Source organism: Brachyhypopomus gauderio, chromosome 19 (assembly GCF_052324685.1).
Source record: "Brachyhypopomus gauderio isolate BG-103 chromosome 19, BGAUD_0.2, whole genome shotgun sequence".
In the NCBI taxonomy this organism is placed as follows: domain Eukaryota; kingdom Metazoa; phylum Chordata; class Actinopteri; order Gymnotiformes; family Hypopomidae; genus Brachyhypopomus; species Brachyhypopomus gauderio.
The window spans coordinates 6,030,629-6,057,616 of record NC_135229.1 but is presented as its reverse complement, the minus strand read 5'-3'; the positions used below and the strand labels follow the sequence as shown (position 1 = coordinate 6,057,616).

The 26,988-nt window shown below is 42.3% G+C and overlaps 2 protein-coding genes and 1 long non-coding RNA gene across 5 annotated transcripts in view; 2 read left to right on the top strand and 1 right to left on the bottom strand.

The window, feature by feature from the left end:
- The first annotated feature begins 1,667 nt into the window (after positions 1 to 1,667).
- Positions 1,668 to 10,773, top strand: LOC143483271 (uncharacterized). The gene is made up of 4 exons (XR_013122458.1): positions 1,668 to 1,896; positions 3,983 to 4,163; positions 10,195 to 10,352; positions 10,727 to 10,773. It is a non-coding gene; the product is annotated as an uncharacterized LOC143483271 (long non-coding RNA).
- A 2,477-nt stretch (positions 10,774 to 13,250) lies between these two features.
- On the top strand, positions 13,251 to 18,412 carry lhx8a (LIM homeobox 8a). Of its 2 annotated transcripts, none has more exons than XM_076981085.1 (8): positions 13,251 to 13,737; positions 14,683 to 14,823; positions 15,149 to 15,270; positions 15,480 to 15,700; positions 15,959 to 16,062; positions 16,199 to 16,294; positions 16,611 to 16,794; positions 16,996 to 18,411. In XM_076981085.1, the coding sequence occupies exons 1-8, from the start codon at positions 13,657 to 13,659 to the stop codon at positions 17,070 to 17,072; spliced, it is 1,026 nt and encodes a 341-aa protein (XP_076837200.1). In that variant the 5' UTR covers positions 13,251 to 13,656; the 3' UTR covers positions 17,073 to 18,411. The 2 variants fall into 2 exon arrangements, with proteins under 2 accessions (XP_076837200.1, XP_076837199.1); XM_076981084.1 differs by lacking the exon at positions 13,251 to 13,737 and adding an exon at positions 13,856 to 14,458 and having other exon boundaries at positions 16,996 to 18,412.
- Positions 18,413 to 18,691: 279 nt separating this feature from the next.
- The window catches only part of slc44a5a (solute carrier family 44 member 5a), a 63,364-nt gene continuing 55,067 nt past the window's right edge, over positions 18,692 to 26,988 (bottom strand). For both annotated transcript variants that reach the window (XM_076981082.1, XM_076981083.1), the window contains 10 exons: positions 26,855 to 26,947; positions 23,250 to 23,337; positions 22,591 to 22,853; positions 22,367 to 22,461; positions 21,904 to 22,007; positions 21,727 to 21,800; positions 21,566 to 21,636; positions 21,034 to 21,122; positions 20,861 to 20,945; positions 18,692 to 20,371 (listed from right to left, as the gene is read on the bottom strand). In XM_076981082.1, coding sequence (XP_076837197.1) covers positions 20,259 to 20,371; positions 20,861 to 20,945; positions 21,034 to 21,122; positions 21,566 to 21,636; positions 21,727 to 21,800; positions 21,904 to 22,007; positions 22,367 to 22,461; positions 22,591 to 22,853; positions 23,250 to 23,337; positions 26,855 to 26,947 — 1,075 coding nt within the window. In that variant the 3' untranslated portion in view covers positions 18,692 to 20,258. The remainder of the gene's footprint in view (positions 20,372 to 20,860; positions 20,946 to 21,033; positions 21,123 to 21,565; positions 21,637 to 21,726; positions 21,801 to 21,903; positions 22,008 to 22,366; positions 22,462 to 22,590; positions 22,854 to 23,249; positions 23,338 to 26,854; positions 26,948 to 26,988) is intronic.

The following is a 26,988-nucleotide window of genomic DNA, read 5'->3' as shown; positions in this document are numbered from 1 at the left end:
GGGGGGCAGAGAGGTGATCGCTATAAACATCTCCTGACCTGACCCGGCTGACTTTGGAGAGTGGGTTTACGGAAAAGCATCCTAAAGAGGTCAAGGGTCAGGTCGGGCGTCTGTTGCGCATTAGTAAGTATGAGCATGTAAAATATTGGTAGTGACATGGCAAGGTGCATGAAACTACGGCTGGGGGGTTATTTGGGTAGATGCCAAAGCATGAATCATTTGATATGTCTATGTACTTTTTCATATATTAGCAGAGAACTTGCTACCTGATACATGTGAGATACTAGTGTAAAGGGTCAATGCAGTAACTGATAAACCAGGGCGTGAATAAGGGTGTGATGAATAAATCAAACCTGTGAGAGCCTTCGTACTTTTTCGAGTGAGAGTAAAGTTTGAGATAATAGTGACATACAGAATAAAACAGCCCTCTGATAGTTCAATACCAGCGAACACCTAATTCAGAAAAAAATACCATACAGCATATAAATATATTTATGTGTTTAAATAAAATCTTTCAGGGCAACACTTTGAAAGATTCTTTAAAACAAACATAGTTGAACAGGTCTTGAGAGGTTTCAATTTATTTGAATTGCACTTAAGTGCTTACATGAACAAACTGTAAATATGCAAAAAAAAAAAAAAACATCCTTTTATGGTACATGTGATGGAGTTATGGAGTTGGCTGAAACAAAAAGCATCCCTGAACCAATCAAGTGCAATTAGAACAGAGCCTGAGACTTGCTAGGGTGCCTTACAGTTTGCATAAACAACCACAGTCTTTGACATCTCATAAATTGCTAATGTACTCTTAATGTATTCTTAATCATCATCATAACTATGCTTTGATTTCAGTGTGCGTTACAAAAAAAACCTGATTACTAGTGGTCTGATCAGGAAGGAAGAATTTGAGGGAAAAAGTTTTTAAAATATGCTGATTATTTTCCTTTTGAAATCATTTAATGTCTGTAAAATATCACAGATTGCTTCCATGCATGAATTAAAGGCAAACTCTGCAATTCTGTTAAGCTATTTTGATTACATCAGGTTTATAGGATATCTTGACAAACATGCCTTAACAACTCAGAAGCCAGTATGCATTATAAGAACCCTTTAAATAATGCTTTCTAAATTACTATTAGTTTGTGCAACTTTGAGAACAGTATAACTTCCACTTCCCATCCTTAAGTAGACAGCCAATCAAGTGACTGGGTCAACACTTAAAATAAAATAAAAAACACAGACAGCACCTTTAACTTAATTTAGCACTAACACCAGGAACACTAGAATGCTAGAGAATAAATATTGGGATGTGTTGGCTATAGCCAAAACATTTTCTTTTGGTATGCCTAAGATATGGGTATTGTTGAAGCAATAGCTTTATCTTTATATTAGATAACCCCAGACTCCAAGACTTATGTTGATTCTCAGACCACCCTTTTCGTCCTGTCTCTCTATCAAAAACCTCACAGTAAGCGAGGTATGTTTATTGCAAACTCCAAACACTCTCCCTGTAAGTGCAGTAGCGGTCTGCCCGCAGTATAACAGTCATGTGTTTTCTCTGTGCCAAGCTCCCCCAGGCCTACCTTCAACGCTACCCGTATACAAGATATATATATATAAAACTAGACAAACACAAAAAACCCTGCTGCTACAGTACCAATGTTGTTGCGCAGGGAGGGGGCGGTGATCTGATTGGCACTTCCTTGTTGTTGGACATTTGGGCGGTAGCCCTACACGGGAGCCGCATCAAAGATCATGGTACAGAGTGCCATGTTTTCAGATGCCCCCCCACGATAAAGGCCATTCATCTTCATTGGGTGGAACGAGCCTCGGCGAGATCTAGGCACGCTAGGTCCTTTTTACGCGGCCTATCTGTGAGGAGAGCGAGACTAAACGGTATGGAAAATCCTTCGTGTCGGTGCAGGCCTTTCAAAACAGCCCCCAGCCTGCGCGTCGTGCCAGCCTTCCCCACTCTCGCGACGCCGTCTGGCTGCTGTGGGCGCGCGCGCGCGCGAGCGGCCTGCTCCCGGACAGTATCGCGTGGTTTTGTGATACTGTTTGGTTTTTTTTTTTGGTTTTTAGTTATTGCATGTTTATGTTATTGATTGATTTAAGGATCTGCGGATATTTGGATGTATTTGAGGAATGTAGGAATTCAAATATAGGGCTTATACTGCAAATTATTGCTATTTTTTATCTCATTTTATTGTACAAAATTTTTATAAGACTACATTTTACTTTATTTTTAATGAAATTAGCAAATTGTTTATTTAGTGAAAAATTTTTGTTAGCATGTAGATTATTTAGGAATTATAAGACCTTATATTTTAAACACCCTTGAAAACGGTGCTAAAATATTTTTGCATTGTTAGTAACATACACATATAAATAATAGAAATGTAACAGTACATGTTTACACAAAGAAGACCTCACTTGTTTTAAAGATATTTGGACCATGTAAAATGTCAATATTCTCCCTCTGTGTCTTTGTTGAAGCTTGAGGTAAAATAACTGTTGCATCCATCGAGACATGTTCTTCTATAAAGGGAACCGGTGCCAAAGGCTTAAAAGAAAAACCTCTAATCTTTCATACAGGGCTCTATTCTTGTGAGAGCACCAAACGAAGGTGTCGCTGGATAAGCTACAAGATTTCAAAGCAATTTCTGTTATTTCAGGACACTTGACAAACTCCTGTTTAATGGGAAGAGAGAAAAACACATTAAACCTCAGAAAGTGCTTTGTAATATTTGTCACTGTCTTCACTTTAATCTTAACCATTCCTAACGAAGGCCATGTTTGTTTAGAAAACTGCTTTCCTTCCAGTGTCAGTGATACAGTCGAAAGGGAAACGCGTGTCTTTTGAAGTGCGTATCGTTTGGCGTATATTTACCATTCACGCACCGATTTGGCTTCACTATAACGGGCCTTTGTGTCTCCACTTATTTTTTGAAGCGAACCACTGCAGAGTATTGTTTTCGTATTTTTTATCCTGTTTTACGTTGGCCGGCCTCTGCTCCTCTGAAGTCACGCTTTTAGGCACGCAATTGGCGGAAATTGGTAAATAACAGGTGGTAAGTGACGTGCTATTTTTAGGCCCGTAAATGGGCTAAACAAACCAAAATAATAGGGTTTGCTTCCGGGTTACTCACTTATATCGGTTTGACAGTATGGACAAAAAGACAAAGAGGTCAGTTATCGGGAAAGAAGGACAATGTCTCAGAAGGACCATTCGGAAGCCTTCTTGTTATTCAGGCTTTTGTGCTGTCACAGTTGCGCAATGACTGACCCGTCGGAGTGATGGAAGGCAGTGAAATACTTAATGCTCCCGTTCTGACATCATGCTTCTTTTTGACGGTTGTCAACGAAGTTAAAAACACCTTTCAATAACTATACAATAAAAGTCGTCGAGTAGCTTTTAATATGATCATTTTAATGATATAAACTCTGTAAACTTTAATGATTTAAATATGAAAATTGTGTCGTTGGCTAGACGGAGCTTAAGGATTCAATCTACAGTAATTCACTGTACAAGTTTGAGAAAAATCACCCACTCCTATGTTTTATTGTTGACCTCTGCATCACAGAAGAAAAAACTATCTGAGCAGGACCCCCCCCCCCCCCAAGTAAACTTACATAAACACAGGTACAAGAATGATTCAATCAGAGATTTAAGTATTAACAATAAACAATTAAACAAATTTTATGAAAATGAACAAACAATAGCCTAAATCCTACAATTTGTTACAGTTAAAATGGGAAAAAGATGCCTGGTCATTCTGAAGAATCAAGTCATGGTGGCGGTGGTGGTGGGGGTCATGGGAGAATGTAAGTTTATTAAATGATCGATGTGAGCAGGGCGTCTTCCCCTCCCAATCACCTGGAAGAGCTCCTGGTTTCTCCCAAGGAAGTCCTCCGCCTGTGATTGTCAATTTAAGGCTATTATTTGTTTGATGAGGCCCCCTGACATGATGCTTCATTCCAGGACAATCAAGGATCCAGATCACGGTGGCAGGCAGGGCCACACTCCTAGAGGACCGGTGCAGGCAGCTCTCTGATTGGGGGGGCGACTCAAAGAGACGGACCACATGTGGAGCTCGGAGCGGCGGATTCTCACGGAATTTGAGGAGGTCCATTAGAGCCGCTCACTGCCGATGACAATGAAGGTAAATCACTGGAGCTGGTGAACTGGAGATGTTTTAAAGTCGCATCATGCTGCGAAAGTTAAATCAGGATCACATTCTTATTTTAATGTACAGTTCGTGCCCGTATAGCACTCAGACTACAGGATGTCAAATAGGCTTTGTACTGTAGAAAGGACCTGGATTGTTTCTGTGACTCATACTTCTGCTATTACGAATTCAATGACTATAATATCGTCTTGCCTAAAGCGAGTGTGGCACAGGTCAATTTCCATGAAAATGGGCTCTAAATAACATGCCGGGCACATGCAATTACTATAATGTTGCACAGAATTGAGTAGACGAGATTATGGACATTTACTGTAAATTTCAGTGGAAGCTAGCATTTTTGTGCTAGCGGCAATCTTAATAACCTTAACAGTGAGTAGGCCACTTAAACCAGAGGTTATGCCGGGCCTGTATAAACATCTGTCTTTTACAGCCAAAAAGTTGGAAAGGAGTTAATCATGCCCAGAAACCCTGTGGTGGCTAATAAAGAAGCTTGTGTTCATTTTACTATTTTATTAATTCGTTCATGTTAAAACAAAGATAATTGTTATATGAAATAGACAAATCACAGGTAGGATGAAGATTTACAGCCACTGCATCTTATATTGCCAGTCAGTTTGAGAGCTTGTATTGAAAGTCTTAAGAGTCTGGATCTGGCCTCCCGTCAAACAGTCTGAACAGCACGTTGGCATGACCTGCCATTGGAGATCACGCTACGGCTGTGGAAGTGGAGGAGCTCAGAAGATCTGCAGTGTGCAGATGGTCCTGGGTCTAACGTAGGGGGCGTATGGTTGGCTGAGCCTACTGACAGGTGTGTGTGGTGTGCTGGATGCAGTGTGTTGTGTGTCCCCGCAGTGTGTGTTTAACTTGCTTCAGTCTCTCTGACACACTTGGCTTCATCTGTAAGCTTAAGCTTGTACTCGAAAGCACACACACACACACACACACACACACACACACACACACACACACACACACACACACACACACACACACACACAACTGAACTGTCTGATATGCACCGTGCGTTTGGTTGGTCTGACAGCATCCTTCAACAGGTCAAGTATGATTTTAGTCAGATTCTATCAGGCTATGGAGATATTAAAATTTTATCTTGAAATTTACCGTCTTCAGTGTGCTGCTTTTCATCGAGAAGGTAAATTAAAAAAAAAAAGTTTTTGTAACTGTCATTCTCAAACCAGATCTTAGTACCGGTACTGTATGTGGACTCTTGATTGACACGAGACCCCCAATGTAGTAAAGAGGAGCAGAGACATTTAATCTGCCGATGTTGCGCCTTTAAATGCAGCGCATCAAACCGCCTTTATCTCTGGGTCTGCTAGTTCTAGTTGCACATTCGACGTCATGCAGGTACAGGCAAAAGACAGACCCTGACTCAACATAGCTATCTCTGTTTAGTCTGTAAATAAAGGCTGTGTGTGTGTGTGTGTGTGTGTGTGAGAGAGAGAGAGAGAGAGAGAGAGAGAGAGTGAGTGAATGAGTTAATCTAAAATCTGTCCAGAGTATAGAATACTCATATTGTTTTGGCTGCTTGAGAAGTCTGATATATATGGACATACAACAGTATCCACTATATATATATAAAATATGGTATCTGTTGCATTCTTATCATGACAATGATCTTGCCAGGCTTGACTAAGTGTGTCAGCAAGGTTTCTTTTATACTGGGGTGTTTGAAGTGAAATGAATCAAACCTTGGAGAGAAACTACGACTCTGACACATGAACAGTCGATTCAGACGCTGCAACAGCAGTGCATGCTGGGACATGCCCTCAGCTCCAACAACTATTTTGACAGATGGTGGTTGACGATAAACGAGGCCTTTTTTATGGCCAGGTAAATATTTCTCGATGCTCACAGACAGTCACAGCATAAATGTCTCCTCTGCGTGAATTCTTACCCTTGCTGTGTTTTGCAATTATTCATGATGACTGAGCGTTGCGTGTATAGGCAAAGGCAGATTTGTGCAGATGTCTTATCTGTATGCACATTTGCTATTGCCGATGCACAAATCTTAGAGGTACATGCACATGGCTTCTCTTTTGAGATGGGTTTTTGGGAACAAATATAATAAATATTTTGTTCAGCATTTTTGGCCATGCTGTTTGCAATGCGACTGTGTGTGTGTGTGTGTGTGTGTGTGTGTGTGTGTGTGTGTGTCAGACCGCATGATGTTGTCTATAAGGCTGGCATAATTTTATCTGTTTTCCAAGGCAAACCCAACTAGTTTTGTTTGAATGACAGTTGTCACACAGTTGTGTGCCTCTTTGCCAATCACTCAATGATCCTAAACATAACCTGTGTGTGTGTGTGTGTGTGTGTGTGTATATATATATATATATATATATATGATCAGTGTGATCATTAAAGCTCACCCATACATCATGAACCAAATATTTTTGGGCTCACAAAGGCACGTTGTGGCTTTGGCACCAAAACAATTGCCTGTTTCACCTTGCCGCATGTGAGCCGCGCGTGCGTGTTTGTGTGTTTATAATCACGTGGTTCCCACATTTCACGTCGGAGGCACAGGGCCAGCCGCGCCTCGCCCTCCTCGCCAGCTGTTGTCACTGTCTGCCAGCAATCAATGACGCGGCGTAAGAAGTCAGCGGTGAACGGGAGTCCCTGATGCGGCGGCCTGGCGTGAACCCCGGTGTGAGCGAACTCACGGCCAGTCTGTTAGGAAAATACCCAGTGTGTCAGCAGGAGGCTTCCCGCTGAACGCTAGACGCGGTGTAATTTATGCACAGTGGCGCCCAGCATGGAAGTTGTTCATCTCCGCACACGAGGAACTCCTCTTCTAACATACATGCACCTTTAAGAAGCAAATGGGTTCATTTTAAAACATGACATGGCACCTCAGTGGCTGTGCATTCTGCATACGAGTAATATAAGTCTTATATATAATATATAATATAAGCCTTATCCTGAAGAAACAATGAGATGGTATCCTGGATTTGAGAGGCATTAGGGGATGCAGGTCTGAAACTGGGGCACTCGTATGTCAGATGCCCCCCCCCCAGGACTGTTTATGTAGACCTGGCAGGATTTCCTGCTACATGATGAAATAATTAGAGGCCCCCAGTCTGAAAGGCCACATCAGGCAAGTCAAAGGTGGGGGGGGGGTTTGGTCAGATTATTCCTATCCCTGAACGATTGGTTTCCCTGGTCTGAAGAACCTTTTTATGTCTGTTATTTGTCTTTGGTGATTGGGGGGATTTGTGGGGGAATAAAGGCTATTCGCACTAGAGGGTCTTGATCTTAATCACTTAAACTGCACGAGGACACAAGAGCCGGTCATTGCTGACATGTCATTGTCACTAGTGATGCGTGGAGCACAAATGAATGAAATCTGAATGATCTGTTTGCAAAGGAAATCACAGCGCACAATAAACTTAAAGTGGCAAGTAAGCAAACTTTGTTGAATTCTGACTGTTGAATTTTAAATAATAAGTCAGTTACAGTTACCTGTTACACTCATCGTTGGCATTTTGAGTTCAACGTGAATTATCATGTGCATCACAAAAACCCTGGGTCAGCCACGACAAACCTCCTCCCTCTGCAAACCCGAAACTTCAGTCATGCTCCACGTGGTGACACAACCGCTTGTGCATGAGTATGAGCTCACCTGCGCTCTGATGTCAGGGGCTCCCATACAGTGGCAGTGGGGTGAACAGGCTTCTGGGACAGGTGCAGGGGTTTCGGTCTCCCTCTCTCCTCCTGTTGCCACAGCAGATCGCTGTCAGCGAGAGCCCTTCACGCCTGCCTTGGCCCGAAAGATCGCCTTTTCACATCCTCTCATTCGTGTCACGTTCACACCTTCATAATCGGGAAGGGTGAGGGGAACGGGACCAGAGGGAAGTCCGACAGAGTGATTCTGTGTGTAAACTTGATCTGTGAGGACGAATGTTGTGTTTGCTTTGGCGTGTTGTAACGAAGTGATATCGTTAACCTTCAGTTTGAGTATTTGTTATTGTATTAGAGCACCGTGAAGGGGTTACTCATTGCAGACAGGACTGACTTAAAGAGCTTGTGACACCATTGAGTTATTTATTTGTACAAAGTTTAAGCAACTGATAATTTTTTTTCAGGATGTGAATGTATATGGAATGTGATGTCAAACTAATGAGAATTATGCAATGGAATTTTATGCAAACGAAAAACATCAAAAAGTGTATCGAAAAATTCAATAGGTATAGTACTACAACAGTAAAACAGGGCATGTCAGTGTGATAGAACAAAAAAAGATTCACAGGCTAATAGGAGATAACAACGGCTTCTGTGAGCCTTGCTATTGGATCTTCATAGTTTATTAAAACTTTATTTAAAGGTCGGGTTTGTATATTTAAAATAAACCCATCGTCACTCTTAGGGTCCCTGACCGAACCACTGGTGGGAATTCAGTGTCTCCGTCTTTTCTGTCTACTGCACAACAGGCGGTTGACCACTCAGTCCTTTCGCCACTGTGAGAGGAAACGTGCCTTTTGCCCTGCTACTGTACACACATAGACGGAGCGTCTGATCACGTCCAACTTTCAGAGCATCAAAGCCAGAGCAGCTGACGTGCCCGCCCAGGCCGTGGGCCTCTGTCATCGGCCAGGGTAACTACAGCTCTCTCCCGGCCTGTGCTCTGGTAGACGGCACGCTGACTATGGGCCATGGGTACATGGGGAAAGGCAAATCACTACCAGATGAGAGCAGGATTATACATTGTGTATTTCTTCCCTCCCTCCCTCTCTCTCTCTCTCTCTCTCTCTCTCTCTCCTTCTTTCTCTCTTTCTCTGAGACCTTCATTCATAATAACAGCGAGATATAGGACTTAAACCTGAATTACTTACCTCTCTCTCTCTCTCTCTCTCTCTCTCTCTTTCTCTTTCTTTCTCTCTAAGGGACCTTCATTGAGAATAAAAACGAGATGGAGGCAGAACTAAGTGCTCTGCTAGACTTAAAAAGACACAAAACCCACACTGAACTGTATAGTGAGAGATGTAATCATCACAGAATGGTACCTTGGGGGCAGACATGAAAGTGTCTGGACGGCTGAATCAAATGGCTTACATGGCACCTTATATACAGGCTGATATGTATTTACTTTTAAAATCCTGTCGCAAATTTATCCTTGACAGTTTTCAACCTCAAACCTCAGATCTGGAAATTGGAATTAAAATGGACACACCTATTGTGCTGACTTGAGTATTTAGAGAATGTATACTTTGACCAGCTGGTTTTTGAATACAACATGGGAAAGATCTCCTCATCGTTTATTCACTGTGGTCAATGTTCGAGCAGATGTATCACCGAGCAGTGTGTGTTGCTGCTCCAGAGGGGCACGCTGCAGATTACTTTTCCCGTCTTTAGTACCTCGAGGCAGGAAAGATGAAAGGAGTTTTAAGGTGTTCCTTACATCCAGGGCCTTTCCTCTGGGCTCACCTCCATCTAGTCAAAGTGAGAAGAACCAGGAGAGAAGAGAAGAAAGCCGAGCAGGACAGGGCCTGGGACTCCTGGGGCTTTGATGGAGAAAAACTAAAGTTATGTCTGACCTTCCAGGATGGAATATTCAAAGCCTCATGCCATTTTCTATTCTGGCTGCCACCACAGACGCTCTGTGACTTGTGAGTCTTGTCGTAGAGTATTGTTGTAGCACGCTGTCAGCTTGTCTTCGCCAGGTCAAATAAGAAGGAACAATTTTCATCAAGTCCGGAAGACACTGTAGGTTTTTATAAACGGAGGGTGTGGCAACAGGGGCAAATAATGCGGAAATCACGCCAATCTGTGAAATTGCGCAGATGTTATTTACATGATCTTTCTGAGTAGATGCCACAGTGCACCGGAGGTGAGGACCCGATGGTCATGGTGCCACTCCTTAGAGGTGCCGAAAACAAAAGCTCACATTTACGCACGAGGCCCACAGAACACACGGGCTGAAGCGTGTTGTGTTTTGGGTACAACTTCCGTGTTGGGGTGATGCTGTGATCTGTTTCCTCAGCCCGGCACGATAGCTGCGGCTCCGAGACTGCCTCACGATGAATGGCTTTCATCGGCTCCATTTCCTCTTCCACAAGAGCATCTGTGGCTCCTTGACACGCAACCGCGCCCATCTTGGCTCATCAGTAAAACGAGGAGGTCACGGCAACCACCAAACTGGTATACAACATATATTTTTGTATTGCTTTAGAAACCGATGAAAAACCAATTATTTTGGAGGCCTCATGTTAGAATTTCTAGAAATATTCAGTTTGTTTGCAACATATGACCAAAAGGTGGGCAAAATTCATACCACATGACATGGCGATACCATGTACTGTGATATATGGGAATGCAGTTTTATGAATACAGCACAGGTGCATCTGAATTGTAAATATTTATCACAAATGCAGCAGTTAAAGAGAAATATACCTACTATACTAAAGAAGTAAAGTTGAATGAAATGTTTAATTACTAAATTAAAGTAAAAGCTACTGATTGAATACTATAGTATGGGATGGGATGATAAAGGAAACATTTTCTCTTTCATTTAGACCACTATTACAGACTTGGCATGGCAGGCCTGTGTCTTGCAACGTCCAGGAGGGGGGTGTTGGCGGAGGGGGGGGGGGGGGGGGGGGGGGGGTGGGGGGTTATTTTCTTCTGTCGGCAAACTCTACTTCCAGCAGGAAACATGACCGCTGCATTTCCCCAGATCGAGCTGTCAGGGGGCATTTAGTGGAGTCATGGAGCTCTGAGACCCCTCACCTCCCAGACCTCCAGTGTTGCATGCACTACATCTACACGACTGCCACCGTCCAACATCCACCCCAGCCCCCAGCAGACCGAGGGCTCAGGAACGCACGTCTACCAATAAAACAGAGTGGCAGGGTGGTCGAGTTTTTATATCACTGAAGAAGTTCTATTTTGTTCATATGTGGCTGACATAATATCCGGATTGTGCTGTGCTAAGGATTTCCTGCATTATAGCAGTATGTTAAGGTCAAGTTATTACTGCATCTAAAGGTTCTGTGATCAGTAATAACTAAACATGGACATGTATGGGAAGAAGGCCTAATGTATCATGACATATGAATTCAATGTCAGTGGAAAAATCAAATTCAATAAGGCAAGTTCAAAATATTTCAATTTTGGATGTGGGGCAGATATTTGTTTGGATCCAATATTTGGATGTGGGGCAAAATTGATGTTAGGCCCCATAAATGAAGATGAGGCTATTTACAGTATTTTCTGGTGTCACAGGAAAAAAATTATGACCTTAAGGTACCAGGATACATAGTGTGCTTAAAAATATCAAACAGCCTTCAGAGGTGAGTTATTGAACTGTCCTGGAAAGGGTCAGTGGAGAATGAGAGGAACTGGACACTTTTTCTTGATGCTGCTGAGGTTTTGCAATATGCCAGAATGGAAAAGGGAATATTGAGTCACCTCAAAATGTCTCGGGGCGGATGTAGCAGACGGCGACCAGCAGCAAGAAAGCGACCAGCAGCTCTACACAAGTGATTCACAGACTGCACGAATCTTTTCAGGGAATATCCATTTACTATGTTAAAAACGAGCATTTACCCCAGGGACGCAAAAGGACAATTCTTGTAGTTAAATGAAAACCACATTTACATTCAGCAAAAGACGTGTTCTCACATGAAATAAAAAGGGGGCGTGTGCTTGTGTGGTATGTGGGTTGATAACACGTCTATTCTGATATTGTTAGAATTAAAAATGAGGTATTTTAAACTTTAACGTAACCACATGTCTAGACCACCCGTTCACTTCGGGAGGGTTTTTTTTCCTTTGACGTGATGTCACTGTCTTTGTAAATGCCGTCATCGCTCTAGAAAACATGAAAGATAAGACATAATGCGTAAACACTGTACAACAGCAGTATTATTTCGCCTGGTAAACACCTTGGTGATGTAACTCGCTTCACTTTTCATTACCTACTGCAATTAAAAACAATAAAAGTCTTGTTGCCTTTAATGTGTTTAGAGGGCAACTATATTTTTTTCACTGGATTTGATGTATACATCTTGAGACATGTGTCTTTTTTCATTTGAAATGCAACATTAGAGCACGTCATATACACTAGTTTTGGTTGTTCCAAGGTCCATGAAAATAGGAAAAAACAGCTATCCCAGGAGACGAAGCCAATTAAAAATTGGTTCCAGTCAGAGCAGCGTTCAGGACGCAAAGAACACAAGAACAGCAAAGAGAGCGCTTATTTAACCTATTTAAACATAAATCCATAATTATGTGTAGCTGATTTTAAAGAAAAATACTTAGCCTATGTTTCATTCATTCTTTTAATCAACATTTTATATATACTTTTCTACCAAGACCATTAAAATTTAAATACAATATACTATATGAATTAAATCGAATCACGTCAACAGGCTATCGAAATAATTGAAGTTTCCGTTATAAGGCCTAAATTTAGTTCAAATAATATTTAGTGGATTTTGTAATCCGCTTTGCTTTAACTCGGTGAAGCAACAGGTTAAATGTGGTTTGTTAGGACGTTTTTAAGGATAGTTATAGCCTACACGAGCCAAATTTCATTTCCTTTGATTGATTTTGGTTGATGTTATTTTTGCTACCCCGACTGCACTTTTTGTAAATGTTAACATGGTCAAATATGTTGATTAAATGGTAGTATACAAAAGCACCATAAGTTCTTCAAGTAGCATAAAGAACTCTTGAATCGTTAAAATTATAAAACATGACTCACATTCAGAGTCTTAACCAAATTTGTCTTTTAAGACAGGTTCCAACTAAAGTTGCCGTAATTTTAACGATTAAAAACTTTTCCAATGTTTCACCTGCACCAGACTAAACAATTGTGCAGTAAAAAGATAGCGGCTAGTTTCCGAGGCGAAAGATGCTAAAGAAATAACATTACTTTAAACTAGTAAACCTTTTCGTCAAATCACCCACCACTAAGCAAATTCAGGTGACTAACGATAGGAAACGCCGTCCAGTCTTTCCCTCAGATGTCAATAGTTAATTCTAATGGGCAGATTTTTATTATTTAAACAAATCAAATGACAACAGCTGTAATGACTAGAAACTCGAACGGCTTAACGGTTCACCTCGTATCATATTATTTTATCCTCAACGAAGTGACGATAAATAAAACCTGTTGTGTGTAGTTCTTGGAAGAAAGGCTTGTTTGTTTATCATAGCCACAATCAATCTAACTGCAGAAATCAATGGAGAACGGAGGAAAGTTTTGCGCCGCAAAAAGGTCGATATCTTCCACTTTTCACGGTCCAAATCAAAGGCGGTGTAAATCCGGAGGGGCGGCTAGGGGAGTACCAGAATCGCCAGGAAAAGTTCCACCCTCACTCACGAAAACAAAAGTTATCATTAAAGTATGGAGTCGACGCAGAGACAGTCGCAGGAATATATTTAGCCATGTTGTCCAGAAAGCCAAGTATAGCCACATCTTGAACCTGGGAACCAGACAATGTACTGGAAACATGAACAAACACCTCACGGCCCCACGGTGGAAGAGTGCAGTAACCGAGTCAAAACGGCCAAGAACTCAGTAAGTGGTAAACTTGTAACGCCTCCGTCTATCTGCTGAACTACAATCTTAAAAAAAACTCGCTTTTCAGTCCATTCCTGCAATTAACCCACATTTTAATAGGGACACGGTTTACTAAAGAACCTATAAAGGTGAGCAGGACGATAAAGCTGTTATCTCTGTACTCGTGTCTAGTTTTCCCGTAAAATGGACACACGTATCCACACTGATGGAGCTGTTAAGAGTTTGGATCGCTATCATTTTACGCCTTGCTCATGTCCCAGTGGATTTGTTCATTTCCCCCCTCAGATTTCGCTCCTTTAGGTGGTAAAAAAAATGGAGGTGCAAGTTGTTCGATAAAAACCGTGTGGTAGCAGTTTGAATTACGGAGCGCCCTGTCAGTTTGCTAAACGACCGCGCACACGCAATTGAACGCCGTTTAATACGAATTCGTCTCTAAAGAGGGTGGTCATTACTTCAAGAGCCGTCTGTGTTTTTTTATATATAATTCAGGGTTCGTGTCTATAATACCGAGCCATTAATACTTGGCCGGGTTGTCATGGTGAAAAGGCAAGTGGACGTTAATGGGTCGGCAGCAGAGGTTAAAAGGCGGTTCGGTCGTCAAAGGGTCGCGTCCGCCTCAAGCGCTTACACTTTATTTCTCGACATGCCCGAAGGCTGCGAGGGGGAACCCCTCTGCACACCACACACACTCCTGGAAGCTCAAGACGGAAACGAATTGGTATTAAATATTTCCAAAATGTAGACTTTTTTTTAGTAGTATGGTATTTTCTTTTTTTGTTTAAAGGGATATTGTCACAATGCCGTCAAGGGAAGTCAGTTTGATGGTTTTAGTAGGAGCACTGACTGGTTGCAAACCATCTAACGTGTAAGCATCAGGTTAGTTTTATCAAATTCGTTTATGCATTTACTGTTTTTTTTTTTTATTTTGGTTTTTTTATTCAGAGCTCAACACAAGACCTATTTGAAGAAGTATCGTGTTCATCGTCGTCCTCGTTGTCACCCACCGCCTCACCACATGCAATGACGGAGAGAGCCATTTGTACCAGTTGTGGGATTGAGATAGTAGACAAATACCTGCTCAAGGTAGGAATTGCAAAAAAGCAATACAAAATTGTAATTTTACGGCTATTTTACGAGTTACGGTGGTGTTATGGAAAAGCGAGTCCTCTAATGGACGAGGGCGTCTCGGAGTCTTGAACTTGGCGTGATAATGATAACTTGGCTACACCGGCTAAGCTACTGTTGCCAAAACTTCAAAAAACACCCTTTTTTGGCTTACAAATATCTAGAACAATCTTTACACACCACTACACATTACTTGTATCCAAGTAAACTCGTGTGCCGCCTGTTTCTCTCGATATTTTATAAATACTTTGGTGTATATTGTAGTTTGTCTCAACCTTTTCAGGTAAACGATATGTGCTGGCACGTGAGATGCCTTTCTTGCAGCGTGTGCCAAACGTCACTTGGGAGACACATTAGCTGCTACATTAAAGAGAAGGAGATATTTTGTAAACTCGACTACTTCAGGTAACTTTGGTCTGTTTTTGAACGACGGAGTTAATGGCACATTGCTGTCAGCGTTGTTAATTTTGAGTAAAACGGCCTTAATTGTCGGGCACGAGCCGTATTTCTGGAGTTGTTTCTGAAATGCAGTTCCTTAACGTCGTTAATTGTTCAGCACCTCATGTATTGAATTGCATAGTTTGATTTATTATATTATATATATATATTTTTAGGAAATATGGGACACGTTGTGCTCACTGCGGCAGGAATATCCATTCAAACGACTGGGTTCGTAGAGCCAAAGGGAATACCTACCACCTGGCTTGTTTTGCTTGCTTCTCCTGCAAGCGGCAGCTGTCTACGGGAGAGGAGTTTGCCCTGGTGGAGGAGAGGGTGTTGTGCCGTGTTCACTACGACTGTATGCTGGACAACCTGAAACGTGCCATGGAAAATGGTTAGCACTTTTGGATTTGAGAGTCTGGAGTTTTTTTAATTTTTTAAAATGTTATTAAAATATTTTTTGGGTTTTGCCACATGTCCCATCAGTATTTGTTTGCAGCATCTATACGTGTTGTTTCCGGTTCCGTCCCAATATGTTTCCCGCAAACTACATTGCCTTCTGTCTACTGCAACTAAAGGGCTATGTTCCCTTGTTCTAGTCCCTTGTTGCTGGTTGCTTTAAAACCCATATTGCGTTCTGTTTGCTCTCCAGGAAAAGGAGTCAATGTAGAAGGTGCTGTACCTTCTGAACAAGAGGTAAACCAGCCCAAGCCTGCCAAAAGAGCACGTACCAGCTTCACTGCTGACCAGTTACAGGTCCGTAACGGAGACAATCATTCCCAGTGTTGTGCTTTATGTTGCATTGCATGTATTTGCATGCATGCACGTGTGTGTGTGTGTGTGTGTGTGTGTGTGTGTGTCTCACGACATGCACATTTGGGTTGTGATGCAGGTGATGCAGGCTCAGTTTGCTCAGGACAACAACCCAGACGCCCAGACGCTGCAGAAGCTAGCTGAAAGGACTGGCCTTAGCCGCAGAGTGATACAGGTACGACGCGGCTTGAACCTCGTATACGCCGAAATATAACTGCTGAAGTAATTTGAAACTTGAGTTTTTGCTGTTTTGGTGAAGCTTAATTGGTTGGATGGATGAATTTAAAGTCCCCAACATTTATCATGTTATTATAACTCCCAGTAAACGTGTGCTCCACAGTTCTATCAGCGGATGCACAGAAACTCATGTGCAGTGCTGTGTTGTCTAAAATGTTACAGAAATGACCATATGAACTGTGTCTTCTGATCATATACGGTGCCAACCATTGGGGATCGGACTGATTAACTTATTGATTTTCCTAATTTCCCAGGTTTGGTTCCAGAACTGCCGGGCTCGTCATAAGAAGCATGTGAGTCCGAACCATTCCTCCGCAGCCCCCGTATCCTCTCTGCAGCCGGGCAGACTCTCTCCTCCTCTGATGGAGGAGGTGCAATACACCGCATTTGCCCCTGTAGACACCTCAATGCTCACTACCCTGCACTCCTATATGGATGGTAAGTTATGACCTGGTTTTTCAGGCATTCTGTATTTTGCTTTGATATGGATCCTATTCTGTAATGTGTCCTTTTGGGGGGGGGGGGGGGGGGGGGATCCAAATCTCTCCTGCTGTGTGTACCCTGAGGTTTTAGGTTTCTGACGTTATGATGATTTTGGATCGATCTTCCTTTTTAATGTCCATCCTTTTTGTCCTGCAGTTCAATCTCCAACATCGCTGGTGTTCCAGCCTCTTCTACCCCATTCGATGACGCAGCTGCCCATCAGCCATGCCTGAGCCAATCGCAGCGCCCACTGTAGCCACTCTACCAATAAGGTCAGAGGGTAGCGTGAGGAATTCCCACCCATTCTGTTGACCGAGTCTTGCACCAAGACCCAAACTGCTTCACCTTTCGTGGGCAGATACTGAAGGATGTCTGCCCTGCAATGGTCAAAGATTTCAATGTACATTATAAAAGGCTGAAGGTTTTTTTTTTTGTTTGTTTAATATATACATATCTATATATAAAATGGTTAAATACACCGCATTTAATTTATTTCTTGTATGTGACTGAGCACTTTGTTTTAAAATAAATGAATGAGGGAAGTCTTTAGTTTGTGGTGCACAGTTCCATATTTGTTTTGAGTCTGGAACACATTGAAGCTGAAGAAAAGCCAATAAAAGTGTGATTGCTGATGCCTGCAGGGTAACCGCTCCATTTAATTGTGCTAATGAATTATGTTTTTTCCGTGTTTGCGTTCGCACGGGGTTTGTGCAGTTGTCACGGTGCATCTGATGCGTTCTCAAGTTTTGGCCTTGTGTGATGTGTTCAGTTGCTACTTGAGTACTGGAAACGTTTCTAGTTTACTTCAGAGGTGAATGTGAATCTCGCGGCATTCATGTCTTTTCTTGTAGCATCAGTTTTGGTAGAAGTTGATGGGCCATATTTTCATATGTAATAAATTATATTCTGTTAAGAAACTGCCAGTTACTGGTTAAGTGGCTGATTCTTGTCTGGATATGAATGACCAAGATGAGACCCAAATAATGCTGGACAAAAATAGAGGGCAAGAAAGTCTGGCTCTGTAATAGTTTGGATGGCTTAAAAAGGTCTTGAGTAATTGTCGACACCTGTATGTTTACATTATTTTTAAGTACATACAGTGTGTGTGTCCTTGAGTGAATTTTTGGAGCCATGAGAAATCTGAATGATTGTTGTAGGACATTTTTATGGGAGACTGATCCTTTGCTTTGGGCTACTGCTGGCGTGTCGGACTTGCCGAACACTCATCCTGTGGTTCAGGTGTTTTGAGTGCTTAGACTGGTTTTAAGTGTGCGTGTCCTGGGGGTACGATGTTCATTTTAAACAAGCGGGATTTTTTTTTTTTAAGATAGACAAATGAGGCCTATTGCTGCTTTCAAGTTTTATGTGTGAGGTTTTTATTGTAAGAAATGTATGTAGTCAACAGCAAAATTACCTGCTGCTCAGAAGTACTTTTTTAATAGCGGGAGGCATGACCCATTTTGGAGCAATACTAATGAAAGGTAGTTTACTGGTGTATGGAGAACTTTTATAAAGATTGGTCCTGAGTGCATGTATTTATACTTAAAGAATGAACTGCTTTATAAATTCAGTTTCAGGACATGTCAGAGGACTTTGTGAATTTTCTTTGGCAGTACTTTTACATTTTTATTTGTTTAAAAAAATCTTGGTGGTACAAAAGATACAAATACTTTTAAATACCCATCCCAAAAAATACAAACCCCCCCCCCCCCCCCCCCCCCCAAATAAACAAACATTGATTCAACATTTAAAAACTGTAGCACTTAAAACCTACACCTCCTAGAACAAACAAACCTAAATGGCTTCGACATCCTTGCAGAGGAAAACGATTTCCCAAGTTGACCCCCCCCCCCCCCCTTTCCTAAAAGAGCTCTAAGGATAAAGGATCTATGGGTATGGAATCAAAGCACGGCTTTCGGAGCAGGAGCGTAAGCCGAAGGATTGTTCTGCTCTGGACTGAAGGTGCAGTATGATGGCCTCTCGCTCTGAGGGGTGTTCAGACCCATCATCCCACTGCAGGCTGCAAATTATCGAACATCTAAGATGACTGAGCTGATCAAGATGGAAAAACTCATTTGAAAGCCCTTTGTGTCAGCAGACTCCAGCTGTACAGTGATTATCGAGTCATTAACCTATGTACATACAGTACAACTGATTATATAGAATATACATATTAAATATAAAAACATTTATAGTTTATTTACATGACTCATACCTACTTGTCTACATTATACTGTAATTGAAAGAGGACCCTTTGTCCGAGGTAAGGCAGAATTGTACCATGGTTGAATACTGGCAAAAGAAAGCCACCCCTCCAAAAGATTCCAGGTGCATACATTGTCTCTGGGGTTTATCAAACAAATGCAGAACCTTGCCACTGTAAAACTGCTTAGACCTTAGGAAGTCTTGGCTAGCAATATGAATTAGCCATATGTAAATTCCTTTGGTCTTAGGTGGAAGACATGAAAATAATGTTTATATATAATCTCACTGATTTGAAGCACAAAACTAAAAACCTACAGTTTATAACGCCTTGAATTGGGGGAAAAAAAAGTTATATAATGCCAGCAGTAGTTTAGACATGGGCTTCCTCTGAGAATGACTGCTCCTTTATATCAAAAAGGACGTAGTGGTGTTTATGACCAACTTGGTCAGTTTAAATTTTCCATCATAGCACCATAACCTTTTAGAGCTACTGCATCTTTTCCTGTGTGGGAATTGGAAATCATAGAACGTAGATAAATACTGGTAGATATTTGAGATTTATCGTCTGGGGTAGGTGCTAAGTTTTGGGTACGGTTTTCTTGTAATTGAGCACACAACCCAATGAGCTTCCACTAGGACTGTTGTATTAACACTGTGTTTCACAAAGAGGGTTGAAGTACAGTAGAAGTGCATCTGCTCAGTGCATGAGGCTGGCGGTTTTAAAATAGCGGGAACGGATCACTCACGATCCCTTAGCCAAATGCTAACGGTCTCGCCCATTTCCTTCAATCCAAAAACTGCGTTTCCACCACAGATTCAACTTCGTATGATGTCACAGAATTCCGTCGACATCACAAAGTCCCGTGAACGGCCAATCACGTCACGGCTCTGCAGAAGCGATAGGATAAGGCAGCATTCAACAGCAAGAGGCAGAACGACGAATCGGGACAGGCGATGAGCCAGACAGGTCACTGTCCACTCCATGTGGTTGGATGGGGGGTGGGGCTTCAGTGCATAGCACCATCAGTCTCCTCTCTCAAGGAAGCAAACGCTCCTCTTCCTCACAGCTTTAGTGCATTTGATTTATATTACAGTACGCGACAGGGCGGCCATAGTCCATAACGGCTGCGGGATGAGGGTTAAAGCATGCTATGTACCGCTGATGAGTAAAGCTATTCCCTTGTGGCGGGGTTACAGAGGTCCTGGTACAACACCTACGCCCGGGACTTCTTGGGACTCTGCTCGATACCTCCCAGAATGCCGTGCAGGCCGGGGGACATGAGGAACGGCCTCGCTGGCGTGCCGTCGTTCCTCTCCAGGTCCTCGCCTGGCGTGGAGTGGGAACAGAGGGAGGCGAGGAGGTGAGGAGAGGTCAACAGGCCAACAGGCCCATGCAGTGGTGACATGTGAACAAGCTTTGAAACGGAGCACATGGCTCCAGAACTGAGTGAAATGCTGCGAATAAGATAATCAGCTAAAAAAAAAATGGTACAGTAAATATAATCACACAAATAACATGCTACTTGTTAAGATTAATGATAATGTTTTGCGCTTTTTTCAGAAGGTGTTACAAAGTTTTACAAAAGTCCATATCATAACACCTAATGCCCAGTCTAAGCGTAGCCAACTGTCCAATTCCTGAGTACTTTCCAATCTCTAGGGCTTTCCTTAACTTGACAATACTAACACAGACGCTTTTAGATTCAGTGTTTTCCAGTTTCTTTTGTTTTTATAAGAACTTCCATCGGTCACAAGATTTTTAAAAAGATATAGTAACGTGAGTTTTTAAAAGATATAATAGTGAGAAGACACTTACAGAAGCAAAGGAACAAGGTGTCCACACACATTGCATAGACGCTGAAGAAACCATGTGCGATCAAGTACGACCCGAACGCAACCGTCTGCCAGTGAGAGAAAGAAGAGTCGTCAAAGAAGAGCGAGAACGCTGGTGTCAAAATACATCAAAACCACGGAGGCAAGTTTCCTTACCAAGAGAGGCACCCAGTAGTTGTTCAACTCAGGAACTTCTTCTTGAATGACGGGTATTTTGTGTGTGAAGAAAAAGAAGGCGATGACACCTGCAAAACACGACGGGATCAAATAGGATCCACACACGAGCGTATAGAGCGGTTCAGCACAGTATGTTGTGATACACATGCCCTCTAGTGGTGGAAGAAGACAAGTGCAGGGACACGTGGAGTAGCATCCGCCATTGACTTACTGACTGATTAATGTTTTAGAACTTATATGAGATAACATTTTAATGAATTACTGAAAACAAAGAGTATGTCTTGCTTTGGTGTATCTGGACCTTATTTATTAAAATCTCAAGCCAACCAGTTTGTTCAATTTTAGTATTTGATTTATTGCTAAGATCCATATAGCTTATATCACACAACACTGTATAGTTATATAATGCAAACAGTAATATACAGAGCGTAAAAAACAAATGTACATATAACAAAATAAAAAAATAGTTATATAGGAATATAAATTTCTGAAGAGAAATGACAAAACTTACCCACACTCCCTGCTATTAACAGTTTCCCTAAAAATAGCAGAAAGTCGGTAACCTTGTCCAGCACTGCCACCCTGTGGTCAAGGAGAGAAATCACACCCGAGATAAGATTCGACGGTGAAGGGAACTTCATCTGCAAAGTGGCTACATCAAAACATCCTTACCTTACCACATTCCTCATTAGCAGAAAGAATGCATCCCGGGCTGATGTACAGAAGTTCCTCCCATAGATGGCGATCTAGGATCAAATTTCACCTTGTGTGTGTTGTGAGGAGATTATGTTGTACTTTATGCTTTAATGCACGAGCCAGGCGGGCGTTAGGGGGTGTATGGATTCTCACCATGATGTAGGCATTCCTGTTCATAAAGCGAATAAAGCGCTCCAGGCACCAGAAGCAGCACTTTAGACAGCAGAGCAGGAACCGTGCAAAGACATTATGAGCTCCTGGACACACACACACACACACACACACACACGCACGCACACGCACGCACATGCTCTGAATTTGGCCTGTACATGATATTGCCAATAAACCACAGTGACTCTTTAAGGCATTTTGTGCTTCTCTATTGATTAATAAACAGTTTAACGTTTTCTGAGTGTGATGGAGCTTCCCTCCACCACGATGAACACAAGTATGGACATTGGTTGCATGATATTCTAAGTTGATAACACATATGATTTAATTAACTTTTTATTGAGTAATATTTATCAGCTTGAAACAGACCCTGTGCCTTGTGTGCCGGTCACTCACACTGAGCTCTAGCAGTAGATTATCACAGACACAAACAAAACACACATACCTTTTAGCTTGTGGTCCAGATATTCTAGAACAATCCGAACGAGTTGAACGAAAGCTAAGAGCAGGGAACCAAAGGCAAGAGATCCCGTGTGAAATCTGCAGGCGAGACACACACACACACACACACACACACACACACACACACACACAAACACACAAACACACATTTCTGGATGCTGAATCTGGGATCCTGGCGATTGCCCCGTATGAAGGTCACCACATTACCGTAAGGCTCGGGCGAAAGAGGAGAGGACGGGGCACGGCGGGATGTCGGCGGGTTTCCTCCTGGCCCAGTAGTAGGAGGCGAAGGCTCCGGCGATGGTGCACTGGCCCAGAGCGAGCGTGAAGTTCACCAGCCAGAGGAAGATGAGGAGGTTGGTGAGCTGCAGGAGCAGGATGGAGCGGTGATACACACTCTCTCCTCCGTAGAAAGCAAAGAGACACTGAGCTCCCGGGCATTCTTTAGTGACGTTGGTGCTGTTGAAAGTCTGTTGGAGAGAACCCCCCCCCCCACACACACACACAAATGCAGACATACCCACACCAGGCACATAAAAGTAGCAGGAATAAGCATAAATCAAATGAGTAATTATTTAGTTAAAAATAATAGATGACATGCATGATTACTACCCTCTGGGATAAATGTTTTAGGGTCTAAGTTGATTTAACATCAGATTGCTAAGTTTTTGGCTAAGATTCAGTTAAATTTTCTAAATGTTAACAATGAAAATCTCAGAGGATATAATTTTGAGCAGATTTTCAACTAAAATTCAACATATTAACCAAATTGTAAGCTAATATCCACCTTGAAAGTACATGATGATGAAAACATCACTTTTTTCCTCTCAATATTTGATGTAGAGAATCCAGAGGGAGGGACTCACTTTGAGACTGCAGGTGTGGTTGGCATATTTGCAGGTGGGCTGGGCTGACATGACTTTATAGACGGCTTCGCCGGAAGATGCCAGGAAGCTGCGTTCATTTTAATTAAGGCACAAAGCTAATTTTACTGAAAAACAACCAATCAGGGGTTAAAACAGGTGAAAGGCGATGAGAGGATATTCCTTAAAGATATTCACTTGACGTAGGTTTTGTTGTAGTTAGCAGAGGAAACAACATGGTTTTCTGCATTGTTGATATATTGATATATTAAAGTTTGTCATTGGTTTGATGATGCCATTTCGGCTGATAATTACAAATGATGATTGCCACTGTAATTGCCTTCTCATGCACATTTGACACTTTTGTCAATGAACTGCCGTTTTGCAACAAATATTCTGCTGAGGTATAGAGAATGTGTATGTAGAGAGAGAGAGAGAGAGACAGAGAGAGAGAGAGAGAGAAAGCTTGGTGGAACAAACGGGAGTGCTTGCTGCTTATATGGAACATGAAGACTAACTAGTAAGTCTTTCGCTAAATCGGTGGCTGCTAGACAGGGACACTCCACGAGCCATTCGAGCATTTGATGTGAGTAGCAGGTCAATAACAGCCCCGGCACCAGACGCAATCCCCACCTACGAGGCCAGGGAAGCTCTTAAAAATAACAGTTAAATCAAATCTTGGAGTGAAAATACATAAGAAAACGCTGATAGAGGCGATAAATGAGAGATTCCACCACACAAATGCCTTTTTATTGTGTTGCAGAAATCCTGGATCCCAGGTATAGCTATTGTTTTTGTGACTTGGGACCTTGGGGTGGGGAAAACCAACAGAAATATTGTGGGAACAGGTGGAATACATGATCACTATGACAGCGACGCTGCCGGTGGCAACAGCTGTTGACACAACACCCGCAAAGGCAGGGAAGAGAGAGAAGGCAGACGGACACTCCCTGCTGAATATATACGAGGAAATTCTTCAAGAAAACTATTATTTCATACAACAGCAGACAAAGCCCACAACGGTGCAGCTATGCCCACTTCATAGCTCAATCAATCACACAAATACACTAAACCTGGATTATAATCTATAACTCTCCTATAACAGTAAACGAGCACAAAACACTGCGGATTATATGGTATACAGGTTATACCACTAGACAGGCATAGGTTTCACATGTCTGATCAAAACCTAAATGCTTATTTGGTAACACTGGACAAAGAATGAGAGTCCATTTGTATATTGGACAAGTTAAAAAAAAAGTCATATCTGAGCTCTGGTCTAAGGTAAAAATATCTGCTGCAAATACTTTTGACAGTGAACATTTCTTGTTTAATTATTCTAACATTGACAAATGAATAAATATTAACAAGTTCATATTATATGACCAACGAGCGGAAATTGAAAGTACTTGGCACAGTTTACAAGTTTTTTTTGATGAAATCTGTGTGTTACTGTATGTTTCATTCTTAATGATCTGTAGAATAGGATCAGAGGTGAAGAACGATGAGGTGATTGTTAGGGTGAACAAGGACAAAGAAGGAGAAACACGTCCACAGTAGCTGAGCACTAACTAGCATATCAGGGTCAGAAAATGAGTTTATGGAAGTAGCAGGTTAAACAGATTGTGGAGTGATGGCCACACAGGACATTGAAAACAAACAGAAGGACCGCACACACTGTTAACAGTGAAGCCTTCGTCTGCGACTCAAAAACTCTGCAACAGGTTCGTCATGTCTGACTGCTTCGTAATCTCGCCAGACTGATCCAGTAAAGAGGGAAAATGTGATGGTCTCAGATGGAGCTGATAAGGTTGGTGGGCTGGTTTGAACAGTGAGAGGAGATCTGTGTAGTTTTCACACCAAATCTCACTGAAGTCCAGACAGACACGGGCATCAGGGCAGAACGTTTGATTATTTTGCTGGCACTGACGCACTGACTTTGTCTTCGTTCATGCATGTACGAGAGGAACTCAAAAGTATGTAGAGAGAAGTTTGCCGAAGTTATAATGATTCTGCTCGCTGTGGTTGCACGACCTCCGAATATATCTGCCAAGACCTTTCCTGGATCTATGAGCTGAAGCCTTCTGTTAGGAATCAGTCCTGCTGATGTTTTTACAGCCCATCTCTGAGCCTGTGACCAGTACACAATGGTGAGTGTGGATGGATGATGGAGTCTTGTGCGAAGGAAAGCGTGTATAGAATCGGAAAGAATCTCGTCTGAAAAGTACCTCCAGGTGTCTGCAGGTGTCTGATGGAGATGGGGAGAGCATGATACAGGGCCGGCGCCACGGGGGGCGAATGGGGGCGTCGCCCCCTCAGGCGAGGTGTCCCGCCCCCTCAATGTAAAAAATAAGACCCATTTATTTTACAACAATCGCTACTTTGGTGCCCCCTCACTGTATATGTTCTGGCGCCGGCCCTGGCATGATATTTTATCCACTGTTGCATTCAATGCACCTGCTACAGACAAAATCCCAAACTGTACAATATATACAACATAATAATGTAGTAAACAGCAATACAGTTGGATCTAATGTGTTCGATAAAGATTAGAGACCAAAGAGGCCTTGTTCTGCTGATGTATTTACCCTAACTTAAGTTCGTGTTCAGATTTTTATGTCTGGAAATGTGCAAATAATGTTCACACTCGCTCATTCATTCTTAAGTTGGCAGTGTACCAACTTAATGCAGCTTGGAATGGTGCTTTTATAAAGAACCTGGGCTGTGTCCAATGCTACATTACCACACTAAACATGTCAAGCTAGTACATTAACATTACAATATTGCTGTAGTAGAATATTGTGGCGTTTTGAACACAGCATTTTTGTACACATCAGCATTGCTAGTGGCAGTGAGATGCAGATGAACCACAGCGAGGGGGAGGTTTCACAACGAACAGTGCTCTGTTCAAGATCAGCAGACGCATTACCACGTTCAAACGCAAACTGAGACATCATTTCACCACAGAAAGTATGCCTGTCTGAAGTATGTGGCCAGCTTTAAACATATTTCTAATGTTTTTACCTGGAGGATTTGTAGCTGTGTAGTTGGCAACTGGGGTTAAAAGGTTGTTTATTGATATTTATTGATGTAATGCAGGTGGCTGTTTTGTGGCGATGATCCCAGGTTAAGACAGACTTTTGTTATTTATGTGGACACTAGGGAACAGATTACCAACCATTCCACTGATAAATGGAAGTGTGCATATAAGGCATTTATGAGTAGTCAGACTCCACAAAATGCTGACTACACACAGAAGCACCCACACACATGCACACACAAACACACACACACGCGCGCGCACACACGTTTTATGTGCTGTGCCTTAAGCTGGTAAAGGAATGGCCTTCATCACGGCAAAGGCCTTAATCTGTTTCTTCTTTATTTCACGGTTGCTTAGGAATGAATGAAAACTCAGGTACGGCCGTTTGGTCAAGGCATTTGTGCATTTGGGAACGTAGTGACTTCGGGCTTTACGGCAATCCAAGAAACTATTTACGCTTCCCCCATTCATGAGCCCTGAAGTGTGATAACGGTGTGTTGCACCCTTGGTTGTGAGTCCAAAGTGTGGTTCTGAGGGGTTTTTTAGGTCACCGCGAGGAGGATACACCGCTGTCACGGCCCAGTAGGAGATACACACCGCCAGGAGCACAAAGGTGATGAGCGGGTAGAACAAGGCAGACATTATGTAGCCAATGGCCCTGCACGACACAGAGTCAAGAGGTGGAGGTTAGGGATTATA